Source organism: Camelus dromedarius, chromosome 14 (genome assembly GCF_036321535.1).
Source record: "Camelus dromedarius isolate mCamDro1 chromosome 14, mCamDro1.pat, whole genome shotgun sequence".
Lineage (NCBI taxonomy): Eukaryota > Metazoa > Chordata > Mammalia > Artiodactyla > Camelidae > Camelus > Camelus dromedarius.
Window position 1 is genome coordinate 21,786,592 of NC_087449.1, and position 22,972 is coordinate 21,809,563.

Consider the following 22,972-nt stretch of genomic DNA (forward strand, 5'->3'; position numbering starts at 1 on the left):
TAAGGATGACTACACCACAGGAAGTGAGCAGAAGCCAGCAGATTATTGCCACATCTAGGAAAGCATCTGAAATTTCCTTTGGGATCCAACGGTGATCTTGTTTTCTCTACTAGAAAGTCTTATTCCAATCTTTCTTTGGTTGTTGTAAAAACCACTTTTAATTTTCTGTTCACATTTTTATCCTTAGTATCTTTTCACTCACTCTCTCTGCTTATACTTTTCCTCCTGAAAGAGTTCAGATAAGGAATTTAAAAAAGCTAGTGTTATCTCTACTGTTAAGATTTAATGCCGAGGAACTATGCAGTTTCCCACCTCTTACATAAATTCGTGACTGCTCGGCGCTGGATGCGAGGGAGCGTGCCACAGCCTGCACCCAACAGCCTTCGCATCCAGAGTCGGGACTTACTGTTGTCCCTTCTATTTGGCTTTATGGATAGAAGACAGGAGAAGCAGGAAGAGGCTCACGGACTGCTGTTCGTCTGCATATTTCAAGTCATCCTGAAGAGAAACAAGCAGGTGAAACAGCCTTGAGAGCATGACTTTAGTTTAGCTCAAGATCCATGTATAAAACTGGATTTTTCCAACAAGGTCCTGATACAACAAAATTCCAGAAGAATCAGGATAGTCAAGTTCTATTTCCTGTTGTGCTGAGAAATATAAATCCCTAAACTGGCAAATGTATGAAATTGTACGGCACTGTTGAATTTTTCGCAAAACAGAATTTGGTGCTATTTTTATTCACTTGAAGATTTTAGTCTGTCTTGTTATCAGTGTCTTTGACAGGATGAGATTACGCTGCCAACTGTGTTTTCTTGTGAAGGAAGGACTGTTCTTTACTATGAAAGTGTTCCCTTACTCCTTTATTAAAATCTGTAAACTTTTTTTTTTAAGTGAGATTGATACTAGTTAACTTACACATATATTCCTTATTGGCCTAAATTTAAAGTTGGCAACACTCTGTAGGTTCTAAAGTTACGGGAAATCTTTGTTAAAATTGAAAACCGATTAACTATGGGTGTTAGGGAGCCTGGATGCAGAGTCACTCAGAACTAGATACCTGTGTCTACAGCTCTGGGCTGAGTGGAGTTGGTTTTTAAGTCTCTTCAAATGCAAAACTTCTATAACCTTTTGATTCTAAATAAGGAATCGCCAGAGTTTAATCTGAAATTTGGTTAGAACCTTCCGGGAAGCCTCTGAGTGACCCCGAGTTTGGGGGAGCTGTTAGCTGCCCTCCCGTGATACACATCACGTGCATGGAGCTCTGACCACTCTCAGCTCGCCACAGCTCCTGTGCTCTCCCCCAAGGAAGTCCAGAAAGGGGTTTGTTTTGGTGGAGGAGAGAATTCCAGCGTCAAAGCCTCCATCCGAACCTTGATCAGAAACTTCTTGGGTTCTACACTTTCCACAGCAAAGTGGTTACCTCTACGCTGAATTCATGTTTTCTACCTGATAGCAGAGATTGCACTTTGCAGTTTGAAGACCATAAGGCAAATAGAGTCCAGAAGTTTGGCATAGGGTCTGTCGTAGCTACATCGAGGGATGGAGCGTGGCACGGAGTCACGGGATAGGGGCAGGTCTGTCAGTTTCTCAGGGTCTCAGTTTCATCACCTACAGAGGGGGGATAACAACGGCGCCTACCTGACAGGACTGTTGTGAAGATGAAGAGAGAAAACATACGTCAATGAACGGGGCCCCGTGGGAGACACTCATGGAATGTTTCCGTTCACACACTAGCAGAGTGTCCCTCTTCTCTTTCACTTAACTGTAACCTCCCTGAGGGTATGCAGCCTTTTTGAGAATAATATCTGTCTTTAGCTCCTCTGTGATTTTTATCCACTGTTTTGTTCATCTTTAATGCCCAGAGCCTGACACACCGCGTGGCCCAGAGGAGAGATTCAGTGCAGATTTGCCAAGTGACTGAATAAACGAATTTTGGCCCACCCAGTGATTGAGACATTATAGGGCAGGGGTGCTTCTATTAAAATTTGCTGGCAGAAATGCCCTGGGGAATATTTTCTTATTCGTTGCTTTAAAATGCCCCCTGCCCCTTTCCCAAGAGGGTGACCCTTTTCAGTTTCTTTTCCAGCAGCGGAAGAGAGCCCAGTGGAATTTTCCAGGCTGAAGACTTTAGGGAGTCTACTGATATTTTTATAACATATGGTGTTAAAAACAATTGCACGTGTGCCCAGAGACGTTTTAAGGCATGAATTCCAGCATCCAATTTTATTTGATTTCAGAAACTTAATAAACAAGAAACACAACCCAGTCATTGTTCTTTAAATAAAAATCAGAGATCTACAATTAATAGCAGCGAAACAGAAACATCAGGAACGCTTAATCGGGCAGTGGAGTCTGTTGTGTGTCACCCAAGAGCCAGGCAACAAGTGGGCATTGTGTTAAGGTTCCAGAGAAGGGACACAGCCATGTGACGGGATGACAGCTTATTAAATGTCACCCAGCAAAGGCCACTCACACAGGATGCATGTCAATAATCATAATTTTCCTCGTCTGCTGTAGCCTCATGCAAGCCGCACATGCTACAGAAAGTTCGAGAGTGAATTGCAAAAAGCGTTAAGGTTCTCGTGCCATAAATGAGCCAGCAATTCAGGAAATGAAGCCGAATAACAATATTTTTTTAAAACTATCAATAACAGAAGTAAACCAAACACGGAGCCTGAGGTTTTGAACCCTCCTGGGGACCCTGGTTACTTATTTCTCATGCTGCAGAGCGTTCATGTCCTTAAGATGGTCATCACCGTCACCTCTGCTCATGCTCATTCTTCTCGCTCTTTCCCGTGGGCTAAAAGGGGAGCAGTGTTGCTGCTCTGGTGTGATGGGGGTAAAGACGAGGTCAGTGTCAGACTAAGAGCCAGACAGAGCTCATACTTACTGCTCGCTTGGAAGTGAAGAGTTTCTCGACATCGCCTTTGGTGACAAGTCGTAGTCGCTGTCTGATCTGTAGAGAAAGGACTCTCTGCGCTGGCTGTGCCCGGGAAAGGTGCTGTGAAGCACCAGCCCAGAGGAAGAGCTGGCCTGGGGGTCCAGCGGGCTCCGACCTGGCGAAGGGCCATTTTCCACATCAAAGCTTAAAGAGAAAGCAGAAAGCTGGTCACATGAGAACCATGGAGCAGGGCACCTGACACACAGACATGGAGACCCAACGCCTGCCAGTCACTTTACGTGGGACGTCACACGTCATGGGAAGTTTTAATTCTCCCAACAGCTCTGAGTTGCAGACATTCTCACTCTCATTTTGTACAAAGGAAACGGTCCCACAGAAGTTCAGTCATTGGCAAATAGTGGAGCCAGGATCTGACCCCCTGGAGCAAAGCCCCATGGCCTTTCAGCCGCATGAGCAACTTTGACAATTTCATAAAATAAACTGGTGCTAACAAGCACCTCCAGACACAGCATCTAACACAGCTCTAAGTGTCAGACACTCAACTATCACTTGAATGAGTCTTCCTAGCTGGGAGACGTCTTCCTGCCCTAAATATCACAGTCTCATTAAAGATACAATATGCGCATTTCTGAAATCCTGAAAACATCCACTGGCTGATTAAATGGGAGGCCCAGTCTGACACTTTATATTCATATACAAGTTTAACCACAGAAAATGACTTAATCTGATTATGCCAATCGCCCTCCAAGGCTGCGGAGCTCCCCTGCTGGAGGACAATCCGGCTCTGGCAGAGGGATGTTACTGAGATTTCCGGTCAGTCTCCCTCACTCTGGAGAGGTACCCTCAAGCCCAGTATTGCGCGAACGAGCTCTGATAAATGGACACACAAGTGGAGGCAGTAGAGATTTTTGTCTCGTTTTCTCTCGCGCAGTCCTGCTGTCTCCTTAGGCACTGTGTGTTTCCCACGCTCCCCATCAGCCCTTACACATCTCCCTGCTTAGCCTTACACACCTCCCTTAGCCTCGTTGGCAGTAACTCTCTTGCCACTCACTGCCCCCCCGCTAAAGCTCTGCAGAAAGGTGTGGGAGAAGGTGTGGGGCTGGGGCTGCTCTCTTTTCCAAGCTGGACCACAACAGTAGGCTGCTTCTGTGCTCACTCTGCTGCCACAACTCACTTCTACATTTGTGGTTCTTTTTCTTTACTAGTTATTGCAGCTCACTCTCTTGAGGTGGATTCTGAGTATATTTCTTTAGTTCACAAGTTGCTCTCTGATCTATTTATTCCATTTACCCCTGCTAACGACCCTGTGAAGTGCAGATCTACGTTTGAGGAAGGTGAGGCTTGGAGAGATTTTAAACACCTCGCTCAAAGTCACCGGCTAGTAAGTTGCAGAGCAAGAACTGGAAGACGCAAGTCTTCTAACCTAGTCCTCTACGACCCCAGACTTCTCTAATCACTGAATTCCAGAATGGCTCTCTGGGTCCCTGAGCACCATTTCCCTTCAGTCTCTAGATTCAAACATTTGTGTTTGCGATGTAGAGAATCATTTGGATTATGAGCAACCTTGGCTGTTATCTTGAATATAGACAGGGTGGCAGCGAATCGCCCTGAAGCTGTAGGTTTCCCTGAAACAGGGAAAGAAGAAACGACAGAACTCTGGGTTATAATACGTCCCCAGAGACCATTCTGAGAAGCTGCTTTTAGCCAACCCACGAGCTCCGGGGGCCTGGTCAGAAGCAGCAAGTGAGACTCTCTGCTTAAGAGGGCAAGCAAGAGCCCTAACAGTCCACTTTACGTATTTGGGCTTTCAAGGTTATGCAGATGGATTTTCACAGCAGGCTCATGGTCTGGGATGGGGCTGTCTTTCCTGCAGGCAAGCAGGCGGGGGGGGGGGGGGGGGGGAATCATTCACACATTCCAGCCTATCTAAAGCTTAAAAGGGAGCATAAGCTTGGATATTTCATGAGCACTCATGTAATTGTAATTCACTTGGTATCTTCTGTACGGGCTTTAAGGGTATTAAAACATTGAAATACTTCTGTAATAGTTGTCAGCCAGCCACTGCCCCAGACCCTCCAGGATCTGCTGGACTTCCTGGTTATCCAGTAACTGAAGGGTTGGTGTCTGGAACAGCAGGGGGCCTCTGGCTTCCACATGGCGGCCTGTGTCCATTTAATTGGTCAGTGCCCATGCAGGACCAGTCATTAAATATTATGAATGTCACTGCTGTGTGTATCTGTGCTACAATCTTAGAAGAGGTGCCAAGTGGGCAGGCCTAGCAAACTCTCAGAACTTCTTCCCATTGAGGGTTTTCACCAGGGCACTCTCTGCCCTCTTTCCTGCTGCAGGCACTCCTAGTGGGTGGAAAGTGCGTCCACAAGTGTTCCCCTTAAAGTAGATGTCACACGGCACCCTGCCCCCAGTGTTAGTATCCAGGAAGTTTGGTCCTACCAGGTGAGCAGGGACTCGACCCAGACATTAAAACTCTCTCTTGTTTTGTTTTTCTTTTTTCTTCCTTCTTTACCCTGCCTAAACTCATAGAAGAGCTTGCTGGAATTCAGAAGAAGCCAAGGAAGAATTCTCTGGTGCAAAGAAGCAGTCTCAGGGAGACAAACGGCCTTTCATATTCCCTGCGGCACTGTTTCAAAGCAACCAACACGGGTGTTCAACTTAGGAACAAACATGAATCGCCAGCCAGACACCAGCCCCAGACACAGCAAAATTAGCGGACAGACATCACAATACGTCCCACAGATCCAGGGTGGGAAGAGGAGGGTGGGCAAGGGGGAGACGGAGGACAGACTTAACCAGCAAAACGAATATACCCCACAGACTGACATACAATTAGGGAGAAAACGGAATCTGAAATGCCAGAAACAAACATACAAATGGAGTCATTTAGGGTAATTTTTGCCTCTGCCTTAATCAGGACACACATTTCACCTTTAGGTTTTTTTTTTAATATTAAAAAATATTATTTTAAAAGTAAATAAGAATGTTTTATAAAATACAGACAATAGAGAAAATATTAGCAGTTTAGTATGGTTTCTGTTTTTAAATATTTTTTCTGTAGGCTTGAATCTTGATTTTTTTTCCCACGAGTTTTTTCGTGGAATGCACAGTTCCCAGAATTATCATTTTCCATGTCTGTGGAACTTAATGGTTCATCCAGCAGTTGCACCAAACTTTCTTAAGCATTTCCTCCTATTATTAGCCATCGTATTTATGATTTTAAATAACATTGTAATTGATGTCATTGAGTTTACAGATATTTCGATGAGGTCACCCAGAAGTTTCAGCTAGGTTGAGAAAGGATGTCACTCACGAGTTTCCGAATTTCTGACTATACCTGCCCACAGCCAGCACATGGGCTGAAGCAGTACTGAAAGCGGACTTTTTCTAGGAGCAGAGACACCCCCTGGCCCCACGCCCTGCCCTCCAGTCCAGCTCTCTGATGCCCAGGATGCTGCTGGCTGCCTGCTGACCCCCGGGGCTCTGTCTGCCTCGGCAGACCGCCCGGCACTGAACCAACCGCTTGCTGTCTGAGACTTAAGATTTTAACAACTTTCTCCGGCGTTGTGTCTAGACGTCTCAGCTCCTCGGGGCAGCTGCAGTGGTGGGTGATGCCGTGTGAGGGAGGTGGCGCTCCCTGTGACTAGAATGCACCTTTCACCACTGTCTCCAGTAAGTCACTGTGTAAAGGTCAGCTCACTCACGTCACGTCCTCTAGTAGGTAACTGCTTACGCTGCAGCTACCAGTTCGATTTAGACACATAGTCCTCGTCCGTGCTCTCCTAGACTCCTTTACTTGATCACAGTATTTGCGATGTCTATTTAACTTTCCATTTAATTCTCCACTTATTTAGCTGCTCCACAATAGAGTCCATTAGAGATGTGGCATTAACTTATTTGATAAGATCTGTGAGGCAATGATCTAAAAATAATAAGAAACTGCAGTGTTCTCCCCGAACAAAACAAACTTATATAGAAAAACCACTGGCTTAGACGTTTGAGATATCTTTATACAAACCCCCATGAGGGGGTTTGTTTGCCATCTGCTTGGTCTCTTTCTTTTAAATAAAAGCGGGAACATTCTCTGCCCCACTTCGTCTCCTGGTGGTTTCCATTCCCTGGGAATCCATGCAAAGCCAGCCCTGCCCTGCAGCTGCCAGGGAGCCAGCAGGTGGCAGAAGACGGCTACAGCTCCCTCCAGATGCACCTCTCTGCCTCCGATCAGAGCAGGTGGGGCTGCTTGCTCGTCCTGGAGGGAGAAATAGGACTGAAGCCTTATTCATAAGCCTGGGAGAAAATACCAGGGATAAAGAGGAGAACCACAAGGTGTGTACGTGAAACCTTTTATTAAACTAAGGGAGGCTCCACTTCCAAGAATTCAAGCTAAGCCAGGAGGTTGCAGAGTTGCCTTCAATGGTCCCTATGGTGGCTGTTACTGATCCCCCATTGCTGTAACAAAGACTTATGAAGCAGCGTCCTAGGAATAACTCACTCCTGAGTCAGAGGAGACTTCTCTTTTCCAACTCAGTCCTTCTCTAGGTGTAAGAGAAGTCTCATAGTATATAATATACAATAAGTCTCTGGTTGATTCTCACAGACAGCCCCCCCTGAAAAGACCGCAGACTACAGAAGAAGAGATTTAAGCTCGCAGGTCAGCCGAGTGGCTCACCACCACTTGGGGAGAGCGTTCTGCGTCTCGATTTTGCTTTTCTTTCTCAAAAATTTACTCATGGAGTGTCATCTACATCACTGGATTCTCACAACTCTGGGCTGATTCTCTTCCCCTCATTTCAAAGAGGAGAGAAAAAAAAAAAAAGAGGTGCCAAAATGGGAAGCTGTGAACAATTCTAAAGCACGAACTCTTCTAATTACATCCTGTCATCTGTGCCCAGGGGCATCTCCATATCCTCACGGACCCTCCTTGACCCCAGAACCGACCACACTGGGCTGCACTTGAGCTTACATATCTCTTTCACTCCATTAGACTGCGCCTTTGAAGCAGGGACTAAAGCCTTGTTCATTTTATGTTCCCAGGGCCTAGAACGGAGTTTCACGCTGGATGGCAGATAACAAATATTTGCTGAACGAATGCGAGGACCTCACCAGTTGATATCTTTTATCTGACAAAAAGCCACTTCTGTTTGGATTAAAACCTCTGGCCAGTAGAGACCTTAGAGGAGTTCCTGAGTGGGGTCAATAGGTTCCTCTTCCCTCGTTCTCCCCCATCCTCCCTGCAGTATCCCAGGAATTCCATCTCACGAATTTTGGCTTTTGAGAACATTTTGTCTACAGTAAGGTGTACGTTTAGGTATGGAGTCTGTGTGTGTAAGCGTGTGCTGTTGGGGGGGGTATATTTGTGAAAAACTGCTATGTTTCTGTAAAGTTCTGTTGGAAAATATTTCCTGCAATTATATTCAGAAACTAACATCTTCAAATGCTTGCTTATCATTTTGATAAGAATAACCATTCACTAAGATGCCTGTACTGGCCGTCACCTCCATGTGCTATCTGGTCCCCCTGTAGATGGGGGAGCTGCACAGGGGTGTGCTTTTTTACCCACAATGACAGTGACCCACCTTTATATAATTAATGGCTGCAGGCTGCAGCCAGTCCTAATTTCTAATGAAGGACTTAACTGTGCAAAATCAGTCAGCATGACGTAAAGCCCATATCCCAGCTGAGAGCGAGCAGACCTCCTCTGGCCACAGTTAGAGCAGAACATCACAGTCCTGCCCTCAGAATCCAGTTCCAAAGTCTTGCCTTCCCTTGACATTCAGCTGATCTGAATTCTAGAAGCAGTTTCCCACAGCTTTTCTTTTTTCCTGGGGGCTTTGAAAACTACATCCACAGCCATAATCCAAAATTGCTTTCCCCACAGACGGCTTTAAGCAGACGTAGCTGAGTAATGCCCGTGAGCTCTGGGATTCTGGGGCTCTGGCTTCCAGATCCTGCTCTGTGGGGAAATAACGGACGTGAACCAGGGGCTCCCTGCATGCTGCCCCCCACGTCTTAGTCCTTCCCCACGGAAATCAATGAAGCAGTGAATCAGGAGAAGATCGTTGAGGGATCTCTGAGATTAATCATCTTACAGAGATTTTAGAAATGGAAGCAACACTGCTTCTCAAGTGTGGTTTTTTATATGGTTAATGATAACTCATTCACTCAATAAATATTTATTAGCACCCATTATGAAACAAGGCACTGTTCTAGAGCTGAGAATTCAGCAGTGTGTAAGACGGACAAGGTTCTTGTGGGAAGAGATGGACAGTAAATAAATCAAATGAGATAATTTCAGAAAGTGATAAATGAGATGGAGAAAATAAAACCTAAGGTATGGTGGAGACAGGTGCAAGAAGAGTCTTTCTTTAGTTTGTGTGGTCAGCGGGTCCACCTTTACAGCTGCGTGGACTGTTCATTGCTCTACACCATGTGCACCACCCATATTCCTCAGATGGTGTCATCTGAGTTGAGATCTGATAGGGGCAGTAGTAAATTCTGTCCTTGGGTTCCTCCCAATCTCCATTTTCACACCCTTTTAAACCAAAGAATTGGGTCAAGTGATATTTGGGTTTGAATGTGGTGCCATTTATTAAGCCAGTGACTTAATTTTCCTCTTCCCTGCTCCCCCCTTTTCTGAGCTGAGTTAGCTGCTCCATGGCCTCATACAGCAATCTCTGTATTGACATCTGTCTATTGGTGTATCTCCACATAGCACTTGTTCAGCATAACTGTTCATGTTTTTGTCTGCTTCCACAGGGCTGTGTTTCTCGAAGACACAGAACCTCTTTTTCATATTATTTATCCCATTGCTAAGGGGCATGCTTGTCAGAAGTACTTAATAAATGTCTTATGAATAAAAAAAAAATGAAGGAGTAAATGATTTGGGACCAGGATCCTCTTGATGCCCACCACTGACAGCATAGATGTACTTCTCCAACAAAAAGGAGTGTTAAGTAGTGTGGGGACATGGAGCCATCTCCTGCCCTCTGCCGTAATCACCCCTAAAAGCCAGCTCCATGAAGAAGAACCAGGGGTTTGCTACCAAATGCCACCTGCAGAAAGGGGCTGAAACTCCTTCCACAGGGCACCAAGCCTAAGAAGAAGGCAAATGATCCCACCTGGCAATGGTCATCCTCATCCCTTGGTGTTGATGGTGTCAGGGATTGAAATGGCATGAATATTCCTTGTGATGTCCCTTTGGCTGAGGGGTCTATGTTGCACGTTATTTTATTTGTTGAGCTCTTTTCTCAGGTTGTTAACATTTCACTAAAGAAATGCATATGCAAAAATGTAATACCAATATCTAACTTTTCTAATAGGATTGTAAGATGAGGGTCATTTCAAAAATTTTCTTTTAAATGCTTAGGAGCATATTTTAATGTGATCTTTTAATAACTTTGCATTGTGCTGCTCCTATATTATATGATTTTATGCACAAGAAAAACATAGGACCGATGTAAACAATCCTACCTCATAATTATAAGAACATTATTTCTAACATGTTTCCAAAATGCTCTGCCCATCTATTTCCAGGTAAAAATACAATGTTCAGAAACAGGAATGTTATGAAGTAAGTATATGTTTCTCTGTTTTCTAATTATGGCTGAAATTTCATAAACCCAGTTGCAAACTTCCATTCTCTAAAACCTTCTAAGAGAATAGGACAACTCAATGCTTTCTCCCAGAGATCTCCCAGATGAGAATAATTTTGTGTAGGAATGTGTTTTGTGTGTGGACTTTATAAAGCAGGGGTGTGGGAGGGTGGGAACTTACTACGAGGCTGAGAACTTACTACTTTGCATTGCTGCTGCCCTAGCTGCACTTCAGATGTACACATTATTCTCCTAGCTCAGTAATTTTTTTAGACTGCAATCTCCACTTTCCCTAAAACGTTACCATAAAAGATATTCAAATGGCCTCCTAATGAGATATAAATACTCTCATTTATAAGTTTGGTAGGCCTGCCAATAATAAAATCTATTAATTAAATAAAATATTTATTAAGAAATATGATGCCAGTTTCCTGTAGCTCAAAGGCAAGTGGAATTAACTTCAAGAGAAATGAGATCAATCTGGGAAAACCATTTCTTACTCAATCAGTGACAGCTTCAAGAAATTGTTGCTTTCTTTTATAAGTTCTCACATACCAACTGGAAATCAGTTCCCGATTTCTGCTTGAAACCTATAGCTAAAATATTGTAGAAAAATGGTCAATTTAGCACATTTGTATATGCTCCAGTGATGGGGGACATGTTAACCCCATGAGACAATGAATTTCTCATTGTCTTTTGTATTGTTTTGATTGTTTAAGATTTGGGCCAGAACATTTGAATTTATTCTAATCTTTAGCCTAAACCACCTCCAGGAACTCCCACCATCCTCCATCCACTTACCCCGTCTCTCTCACTGCGGTAAACAGAGCTGCCGTCTATTCAGTTGAATCATCCGTGACTTGGCATCCTTCCTCAACCCCACTTCCTCTACTCCAGATGACCAACGAGTCCTATCTCCCTTACATCAGAACTATACAATCTCTCTCTGCTGCCACTGCTTTATCGAGACATTAAAATCTCTCCTGAACTAGAGCAGCTACCCTGTGACTCTCCCTGCTTCCACTTTCCCTTCATCCTCCAAACCCTTCTCTACATAACAGCAAGAGCAATCTCTTAACACAAAATCAAATCATGTCATTGCATTTAGCATAAAATCCAAACTCCTTACCTAGATTACAAGTCCCTACATGATATCACCCCTGCCACCCCTCCAACATCACCTTGTATTCAGCTTCAAGGGCTTTCTTTCTGTTCCAGAAACATGCCCAATCCTTTCCCACCTCAGCAATTTTGCAAGTGTGCTTTGTTCACTGGTATATTTTCTTTGCTTCGAACAGTTCCTGGCTTATAGAAAGTGCTGAGTAAATATTTGTTGAATAAATGAATAAATGCTGCTCTCTGCTTATTATCTTCTCTACTCTTGGTACGGCTGCCTTCTCATTTTTTAAGCCTAGTTAAAAGTCACCTAGTTAAAAAAAAAAATTCCTTCTCCAACCCATTATTTTAAAAGGATGACCCCTTTTCATCATAGTACCTATTACAACTTTTTGCTGCATCTCTTTGTATGCTTGCTATGTTTGAAATTGTGTTTTTTGGTGTAAAACTCCAGGCTCCATGAGGGTCATCTATTGTATTTACCAGTGTATTAAGTAGTATCTGGAAGTGTGCCTAGGATGTGGTGCTGGTTCCGAACCAATGTCCGTTCAGTGGATTAATGAATGAATAAATGAGTGTGTGAGTATATTAAATAACAACAATCGCCTCACTGACTCAGAGCAGAGCCAACTTATTGCTATTTTTCAAAAAATAATTCTTCATTAGGAGAAGGACTCATTTACTGATTTCCTGTCATTGGCATAGCTCCCACACTAATCCTCAGGAAGCTCAAATTTAAAATATCAGTTGGCATAAAAACGTGTTACAGGTTTGAAGCCTTTTTTGGGGATTATTACGCTGGGCTTATTTCAGAAAATGAGACTCGTTTTGAGATCAAATTTCACGAGTCATTGACCTTTCAGAGACAGCTTCAAGTAGGTGTTGAGGTCTGTACGGAGGCTGCATTTCCAGTCCTACGTTGGTGAAAGGCCATTAACTTAATATCAAGAACCTGGTATTTCAAAAAATTATATTGTCTAGAGAACAAATAGGCTATCTAGCCCTTTTTGGTGGAGGCAGGGGGTGGAAGGAGTGGCAGCATGGTTTGCTATTAACTCAAATCATAATCATAAAATTGGAAATCATTGCCTCAGCCTCCGGTCTACAGGGCACTTAATAGTGTTTACGTCAGTTAACATCTGGCCTCCAAATGTTATCAGTCTCATATGCTGCACCTGCAGACAGCCTGGCATTTGAGTTTTAAATACGTTCTTTTGGAAAGGAAGGAGGGCTGAGCGAAGGAAGATCAGAGAGAGTAGAGGGGGAAAAATGAGATCACAGAATCTTTTCTCCTTGATTTAGGCAGTAAAGCTAAGAAAAGTGACACACTTTTTTTTTCCTCACAGGTATAGAGAACTTACTGTGTGCTGGGCCATGTGTTAAGTGTCTGGTAGACCTTAACTCATTTCACTGCTATAATCACTCTGTTAACTTGATCCTATTTATATGAAAAGGGTTTGTTCAAAGGGTTTAAATACTTTGCTGAACACCACTCAGCTACTGAATGCTGGATCTGGGACCGCAACCCAGTTTGACTGGAACCGTTAACAAATTCAGTCAACTCACTCACATCAGCAAACAACTGCTCGGTCTTTCCCCTCATCACCATCGATACATTTCCAGGTTTATATCTGAAGCCAAGCCTTCTGCTCTGAACCCTACCCTTTCTCCCCGACTCATAGATGGTCCTACTTTGCTTGCTCCTGCATCATCATGTTCCATTTTGCACATCAGCAAATAATCGAACTGTAAAGATTTATATCTAAAACCAACCAACCCACAATAAAAACAAACAAATACTTCCACCAGATATACGAAAGTTGAAAGAATTCATCACCAGGAGACTTGAGGTGCAAGAAATGTCAAAGGAAATCCTTCAGGCAGAAGGAAAATGGCACCAGATGGAAATCTGAATCTACACAATCAAATGAAGATTTTTTTGCTTATTAAAATCTCTGCAGAATATAGACTGAAAAGCAAAAATAGTAACAATGTTTTGTGACATTTACAACACATGTAGAAGTAAACCATATAACAACAAGAGCATAAAGGCAAAAAGGGAGAAGTAAAAATATATTGTGAGAAAGTCCTTATACTATATGTACTGTCTGAAGGTAGACTGTGGTAAATTAAAACTTACACTAGAATCCCTGAAGTAACCATTCATTATTTTTAAAGAAGAGCTATACCCAAGGAAATCAAATGGAAGCACAAAATAGTTAATTGTCCAAAACAGCAAAAAAAGAGAAAAAAGCATATAATATGCAAGACAAATAGAAAACAGACAGCAACAAGGTAGCTTTAAACCTGACCGTGTTAATAAACTCTTTAAAGGTAAATGGTCTTAACACCACAATTAAAAAGCAGACATTTTCAAGATGGATAAAAGAGCATGACCCAACTATACGCTGCCAGTAATAAGCCACTTTAAGTACAAAGACACAAATAAGTTTAAGGGGAAAGAATGAAAGAGGATACACCATGATAACACCAGTGAAAGAAATCTAGAATGGCCAAATTAGTATACAAAAAATTAGATTTCAGAGCAAAGAATATTATCAGGATAAAGAGGGAGCATTTCATTGACAGAGGAGACAGTTCGTAAAGAGGATATAACAATTCTAACAAGGTTTGTGTGTAATGACAGAGTTTCAAAATACAGGAAGCAAAAAAGGACAAATAGAAAAATCCACAATTATGACTTCAGTAATTGATAGAACAAATAGACAGAGGCCTAGTTAGGATGCAGAAGACTTGGACAACACTCCCAATGTGACCTGACAGGTAGGAAACTACAGCTACCAACCTCTGAATGCACATTCTTTTCAAGCGTACACGGAACATTTGCCAAGATAGGTAATATTCTAGGCCATAAAACAAGTCTCAGTAAGTTTTTAAAAATCCAAGTCATATAAAGTATGTTCTCTGATGGGAGTGAAATTAAGTTAGAAGTCATAACAGAAAGATCTCTAGTAAAGTTCCATGTATTTAGAAATAAACATTCGAAATAACTCATGAGTTAGAGACAAAATCAAAAGAGAAATAGACAGTGTTTTTTAACTGAATCAAAATAAAAGCATGATGTATCAAAATCTGTGGGATGCAATTAATGCAGTACTTATGGGAAAATTTATAGCACTTAATATTTGTATTAGAAAAAGAAGAAAATACATGACCTCAGTTTCTATGCTAAGAAACTAGGGGAAACAAGAGCAAATGAAATGCAAAGTAAGCAGAAGAAAGAAGAGAAGAAGGAGGAAGAGGAGGGGGTGGGAAGAGAAAAGACAGTGGAAATACAATAGAGGAAGAGGGTGAGAGAATCAATGAAGCCAACACAGGTTCTCTGTGTAACCACCAAAACTGACAAACTTCCAGTCAGATTTACCAGGAAAAAAAAAAAGAGAAGATACAGATTAACAACGTTAGGAATGAGAAGAGAGACAGCAGTACAGATTCTAAAGATATTATAAAGACAGTAAGGAAAAATATTGTGATTAACTTTACGTCAATAAATTTGACAACAGATGAAATGGATAAATTTCTTGAAAAACACAAAATACTAAAGCTTACTCAAGAAGCGATCATGTGAATAGGACCGTATCTATTACAGAAATTGGATTTTAATGTTTAAAACATTCCCACAAAGAAAACTACAAGCCCAGGTGGCTTCCTTAGTGAATTCTGCCAAAAATTTAAAGAAGCAGTAACACTAATTCTACACATCCTTTCAGAAATTTGAGGGGGAGGGAACACTTCCCAACTCACTGTATAAGGTCAGTTTTTCTCTGACACTAAAATCAGACAAAGACAACCCAAGAAAAGAAAACTACAGATAATTTCTCCCATGAACACACATGGAAAAAATTTTAACAAAATTATAGCAAATTGAACCCAACAATATGTAAAGAGGAAAATATTATGATCAAGTGGGGTTTATTGATGGAATATAAGGTTGTTATAATACTCCCAAATCAGTCAAAGTCATTCATATTATCAGACTGAAAAAAAATGTGACCATCTATCTTAGTAGATGCCGGAAAAAAAATTCGATAAAATTAAATATCTGTTCTCCATAAAAAACTTCCAGAAAATTAGCAATAGAATGGACATTTCTCAACCAGGTAAAGAGCATCTATGAAAAACCTACATCCAACGTCATACTACAGAGTAAAGGACTGAATTATTTCTCCTGAACATTAGGAGAAAAGTCAGAATGTCTGTTCTCACCACTGCTACTCAGCATTTTACTGGAGGTTCTAATCAGCGCAATGAGGGAAGACAAACATAAAAGCATCTACACTGGAAAGGAAGAAGTAAAATTGTTTCTGTTTATAGACAATATGATTGTCAATGTTGTATATTCATCGCAGCTTTGCTATAGTAAAAACTGGAAACAACCTAAATGTGACAGGTGAAAAGACAAACAGATTGTAACGTAGCGATATAATGCAACATCACTTAGCAATACGGAAGAACGAAGTATCAATACCTGCCACAACATTAATTCATCCCAAATGAATTATTCTGAGTAAAAGGAGGTAGATAAAAGAATACACATTGTATGACTCCATTTATATGAAATTCTAGAAAATAAATGTAATCTTTAGTGACAGAAAACGTGTCACTGTTTTCTTCCGGGGGCAGTGTTGCAGAGGGGCAGTAGTATGGGATGGATTGCGAAGGAAAACTTTTGGGTTTGATGAATATCTTCATTATCTTCAACATAGTGATGATATTATGAGTGTATATGTGTCCAAACTGTATTCTTACAAAAAGCAATTTTTTAACATCTTTCATACCTAAATAGTTTTTAAAAGAAAACTTGTGATTATCACACATAATATTGTGTGATATTGTTTCATTTTTTTTTTTGCACTCTTTTTTAAGCAAAACTTTTCAAAAAGTTGTTTTACTTGCTGTCTCCATTTCCTCAACATCTATGCTCTTGTCAATATACCACAATCAAGATTTGGTCCCCAACACTTCAGAGGAAATCCTTCCTGTCACGATCATCAGTGGCTTACGTCATACCCAAACCAATGATCAATTCTCAGGCACCATCTTTCTCAAAGTGCCAGGAATATTTGACATCATCTTTCTCTTATTTTGACTTTCAAGGTATCCTCTTCTCCTGGTTTTCTTCCTATTTCCTTGACTGCCTTAGGTCTTTAATCTCTTCCCAAACTCTACATGTTAGAGAGCCCTGCGGCTCAGCTCGCAGACGTGCTTTCTTTATCTACACTCATTTCCTATGTGATTTTATCATTGCTTTTATCATGGCAGAAAATATTATCTGCTCACCAGTGACTCACTAATATGTTTAAAACATTGACGATTATAGGAATGGTATGATGAATGGCCAAGAGGCTCACTAACCAGACAAGGCTGGACACCTCAAGAGGAGCAAAGACAGTTTAAAAGCTAAACATTTGAATGTGCGGTACAGATGCCAGGTGCTGCCAGAGAGGCTCCCAGACTGTGCTTTCCAGTGTGTTCGAGACACTGTCTGCACTGCTTGTGTGCATCGCTGTCCTCAGCGCTGGTAGTAATTTTATGTAAAATGCATTCAATTTCTATAAAACTACTTAGCATTGATTTTGCATCTGAAGAGTTTCAGAAACATCAATGTTCCAAAAATAAACGGTATCATGATTCTGTTAGGGCTCAGGCAAAGTCTCCAGGCTTTGCTGTTCTTCGCCATTATTTTTTGGAAATTAAATCTTCCTGCTATTGAAACCAAATACCTCTGAGCAGGTCACAGCTTGCCCTCATCAGGGTGGGCAGCAGCCCCTGTTTTCCTTCCCTATAGCCAAGATAAGGTGAGGCCAGTCAAGCTCGGGGGATGACCTCAGCATACAGTCTCCTTGGGGAACGGGGAGATCTTTGTACCCCACACCTGACCCTCACCTGGAGAAGGAGAACCTAAATCACTACGACAGGCTCCAGCTTGTCTTCCCAGAGCAGTCCTTTCAAAGGAGGGTGACAGGATCGTTGGTGTTAGGAAGTGGACAGAGCAGTTTTTATTTTTTTAACCAATGTGAATCCATTTTCCGCTTCAGATATCAATTCCTATTCATGACTCCTTAGTTTGGAAAGGGCATTGTTACTTTGCAAATCCAGCTTTTCAATAGCAGCAACAGTCATTTGCCTCCAAATTTAAGTATGGAGGAAACACATTTGCAAAGCATCCTCTTCCTTTTAACTGCTTCTGCTATGTCCCGGTGATTCGACTGACTCACTCACAAACAGTTAGACGAGTCATTCGAAGGGCTGATTTATCTGACAGAGGTATCCCCTGAATATTTTTTTTCTCAGTTCTGTCAATGATCCTATTTCCGTGTTTTATCTTTTTACAACCAATTCTCTCAACATGGATTTCCTCTTTAATACTCAATTATCTTAACCTACTGGTAAATTACCCAGTCAAACCAAAACATCAGTTGCAGTAATCAAAAGGACAGAGGGCTCCTCACGTCGTGTTTATGACGCACATGTCTCTGACTCACAGATGGATGTACTGTGTTGTGTGTCACCTCAATAATGTGGCATTAGTTGGTCAAATAAAAACCACTACCTCACGCAGTCTTGCTGAGTTTCTTGCCTGTTTCCTTCTCGATGTTTTACATGAGTCACTTCTTCAATATTCTTCAACATGTTTTTTTTTTTTTTAAATTCGATTCTATTCCATTCTACCCTAGACAAGGAAGCCATAATGCTCTTTCCATTTTCCATGCAGGTTTTACAACTTAGGAACAATTTTAATGTAGAATTGAGAGATGCTTAAGGTCATCTATTTTTTTAAAAATATAAGCAGCAGGAACTTTCTTTCTTAATAGGAAAACTGAACTTGGGAATGGTTGATTTTTGGCTTTGTCTGTTTATAGGCTAACAGTTTTTCTGATGCACAAACTGTAAATCTCATTGTTATCTTGGGGAAAATATGACAGAAAAGGGCCAAAAACTCTCAACCATCCCTTAGTAACTCCTGAGGTAGGATTATCCTGTCTGCTTGGTACTCAAGGCACTTTTCAAACTTCTCCTCTCTTTTTTCTTTTAAAAAATTGCAGCACAAAATTTGCAGTGTAATTTAACCCTCCTGTGCCAGAAGCCCTGCTACGTCACTGCTGCAGACAGAAGCACATTTCCACTCATCCGTCTGGTAGTCAAGGTCCTAATGGTGTGACCTGAACCTGACCTTCTAAGCTAGGGTGGCTCATCTATGCTCCAGCCAAGCTGAATTATGCCTGCTCCCAGAGCTGTATTTATTCTCTTTTGCTTATGCTCTTCCTACGTCCTAGACTATCCTTCCATCTAGAATAAGCTTTCTGACATTTCCACAAATCCAGATCCAAGTTTGAGCAAGGGACTAGGTAGGGGGGATGGAAAGCCCAAGAATTTGGGAGAATTCAGTAACTCCAACTGTGGGAATGACTGCCTAGACACTGGTAAGCTTCCCGGTGTCGTCAGCCCCATTAAGAAACACTCAGAGTGACTCAGGGGGTCCCCTATATAGTGGGAAATGATTGCCCTGGGAAAGCTTGACTTGAAGCAGTTTAATGTAATGGATCACAAAGAGGCTTTGGAAGGAGACAGACCTGGCTCTGAACAGCAGCTATTTGCTAACTAAAGGGCCTTGGATTTAACCTTTCTGAGCCTTAGTTTCCTCATGTGTAAAATCGTGACAGAAGAGAAAACTAAAGACTTGCCCTAAGGATGAAGTTGAACAATACATGTAAATATGTAGATGTTCAGTTATACAGTTGGCTAGCAATGCCAGCACAGGATATATGCAGAATGGAAATGGCAGGATAGTTCATTCAGACAAAGGGCAAGAAATTTTGCCATCCCCTGCCCCAAGTCCTGAAAGATAATGCCCCAAGATCTGCACAGCAAACCCAAACGTCCTCTTGTGGCCTTAGAAGCTTTTGGAGTGTGGTGTAGGAATTCAGCGAAGACTTGAGAACCCCTAGGTCTGTGAAGGCATGGGAGCCTCCTAGTACCAGAGGCTCTGGGAAGATGGCCCAAAGCCAGGAGGCTGAACAGAGTCTTGGAAGATAAGCAGCCTGGGAAGAACCAGACTGTGTGTGGCAGCCATGGACTGGCTGCTCCAGGGGCTCACACCATCTCTGTCTCCTCCTCTGCTTTGAGGCTGAGAGTGTCCAAGTGACGTCGTTTTGGCCAATGAGATGTAGATGGAAGTCTCTGGGAAGGGTGTTCCTTCCCAAATCTTAGGTCAGATACAGGAAAAACTGTCATTTTTATAGGTTAAAAAGTAGTTGAAAGTCACCAATTTCAGATGTTCAACCTATAGAAGACAAACTTACTCCCTAGGAGAGCTCTTTATCTTTAGCTTTTCACTCTTTCCTTTCCTTTTTTTTTTCTCCCCCTGCCTGGAACAGGGAACTCAATGTACAGACAATCAGTAGCAATCATGGCTTTGAGGATAAGCACCAAGGTGGCAGAAAAAGAAGGTAAAAGGATCCTGAATCTCAGGACACACTGAGCAACGGAGGGGCCTGGACCACTCACCCCTGACATTCCTGATGCACGAGACAAACAGTCCTCGCTGTTTAGCCCCTGCAGTAGGGGCTGGGTCTGCAGCTGGAAACACCCCTAGCTGATGGCACGGTGCCGAGTCAGAAGGCGAAGGACCAGTGGACCTTAACTGGGCCAAAGAACTGACCCCAGAGAAACGGGCTTCAGGGAGTAGAGTAACCTCTCTGGGTGATCGAAACATTGCGAGTAGAAACAGAACTTGTGTGGTCTTTGGAGGCAACGTAGTATGATCCGTTTCCCGGGGAAAAAAAAAAAGATGGGAAGGAAAGGGAGGGGAAGGCAGAGGAGGAGAGGGGAGGGAAATGAAGGGAACAGAGGAGAAAGAAAGCAGTGCTAGGAGAGCTGCAGTTTAAACTATCTGGTCAGGTTAGCAAAGCAAGTATCTCAGGGAATATTTGGCTGAGGAAACAGGAAGTCAAAAGACCCCAAGGCAAAAATATCCCTGGAAATTTTTTGTTTTTGAAATAGAGTTGCTGTACAATATTATGAAAGTTGCAGGTGAACAATATAGTGCTTCATAATTTTTAAAGGTTATACTCAGTTTATAGTCACAAAATACTGGCTCTATTCCCTGTGTTGCACAATGTATCTCTGTAGCTTATTTTATACCTAATTGTTTGTAGCGCTGACTCCCTGCCCCTATGTTGACCTCAAGTCCTCCCTCCCCTCCCCACGCTGGGAACCACTAGTTGGTGCTCTGCGTCATCCAGTCCGCTTCATTTTTGTTCTATTCACTAGTTTGTTGCATTTTTTAGATTCCACATATAAGTGATATCATACAGTACTTGTCTTTCTCTGTCTGACTTATTTCACTTAACGCATTTGAATGACAGCAAATAGGCCAGTGTGACTGGAGCAAAGTGAGCGAGGGGGAGAGCAGGAGGAGATGAGGGTGGGGGCATTCATATAAGGCTGTCCTAAAGCACGTGTGGGAGAGCCAGGAGCCAGTGGTGTCTGCATGGTTTTATACCTGAATTAGAAGGCCTGAGATGTCATCACCTGAGATGAGGAAGACAGTGGAAAGAGCCAGTTCTGGGACTGGGGGTGAAGACTGGATCACGTTAACTTGCAGATGACAAACATCAACGAAAAGACATCAAGGAGGCAGCTGGGTATAAGTGGAGAGATACCCACTTCATGTTCATGTGAACGTTTCCCAGATTCATAGGTCAGGAGTAGTCTGTGTAGGTATGCTCTTTTCTTTTTCTTTTTCTTTTTTTGGAAACGTAAAAGATAAACTCGTATTTGCATCTATCTCTTCTCAGTCTCCTTACAGTGATATTTAGCTGATAGGGTTTATGTGAGAGTTTGGTGAGGATTTAAGTGAAATAATGTATACACAGGGCATCACAGAACAGATGTTAAAATACAAAATACCTAACATACATTGTGTACTTACATTTTTCTAGGAATTTTGTTAAGCACCATGCCTAAATTAATATACTCAACCTTTCCAGTCAATTAATGGGGTAAATAATATTTTAAGCTCATTGTATATATGAGGATACTGAAGTCTAGACAACTTAAGAACATTGCCCAAGGTCACAGAGCTGTTAAACAGCAGAACCTGGATTCATACAAAGAATCAATGTTCTAAAGCTACACACTATACCAGAGTAAAACTCAGAAGCCCTTAGGGGTAATGTGTATTTATGCAATGATTCCTATATCCAACACTTACTCAAAATTTACACACAGGTGTCTAACGGGCATCATTGACTCCACATGGCCAAAACAGAATCCTTTATTTTTTCAACTAACTCTGTTCCTCTGTTCAGTCCTTCAGTTTCCCATATCAATTAATGGCATTGTCATCTGCCCACTTGCTTTAAGCCAAAAAGCCAGGAATTAGCCTTGATTTCTCTTTTCCTCATCTGGTGCATCCAACTCATCAGCAAGGCCCAGTAGCTCTATTTCCAGTATTTATCCCGTATTTGTATATTCTGTTCATACTTACATTTCCAACTGTGATTTCAAGCTACTGTTATCTGTTATCTGGATTTTTTTTCAGTACTCACTGGTCTTCCTGCTTCCATTCTGGGCCCCTATAACCATTTTTACCCATAGTAACCAGAATAAACTTAAAAAAAAAATATAAACCAGATCATGCTTTAAAATCTTTTATATCTGTCCATCACATTAAGAATAATATCTCACATCCTCACTCCAGCCTACAAAATTCTCCAGGATCTGCCCTCTGCTATCCTTCTGACCTCATTTTAAACTAGTGCCCCTCTTGCTCATTACATCTCAGTTGCAATGACCTTCCTTTTCCTTGAACAAACCAAACTCTCCCTGCTGCGGGGTCTTGCTCTTGCTGTTGGCTCTGCTTACCATCCTCTGTCCCTGGTTCTTCATATCATTGAGGCATCGGAGCAAATATCATCTCAGGAAGGACTTCCTGGTCTGCTCCATCTGTATTACCTCCTCCTCCCGCAAATACTCCGCCTCACATCACCTTGCTTTATTTCCTTATTATTCACTTATCATTATTTGAAATTTTCTTCTTGCTTCTTTGTTTACTCATTTTTATCGGTCCCTCCCCACCAGAATGCAGACCTTGCGATATTTGAGACCTTGCCCTGTCTTGTGCCCTGCTACATCTGCAGGGCCTCGTATGGCGCCTGGCATGTAGAAGACCTTCAACAAAGAGCTGTTGAATAAAGCTGGTTGACTGTAAGGCAGTCGAGAGTAATTGCTGGGATCTTGGTGAACTGGATGCACACTCAGCTTAAAAGAATCTAAATTTAAATTTCTTTAAAAGATTTTGTTGGCCAAATCAAAAGATCTGTCA

General features: G+C 42.1%; 1 protein-coding gene across 3 annotated transcripts in view; it reads right to left on the bottom strand.

The window, feature by feature from the left end:
- PDE4B (phosphodiesterase 4B) overlaps positions 1-22,972 on the bottom strand; it is a 377,558-nt gene that overhangs the window by 119,993 nt on the left and 234,593 nt on the right. For all 3 annotated transcript variants that reach the window (XM_031465322.2, XM_031465321.2, XM_031465323.2), the window contains one exon: positions 2,891-3,085. In XM_031465322.2, coding sequence (XP_031321182.1) covers positions 2,891-3,085 — 195 coding nt within the window. The remainder of the gene's footprint in view (positions 1-2,890; positions 3,086-22,972) is intronic.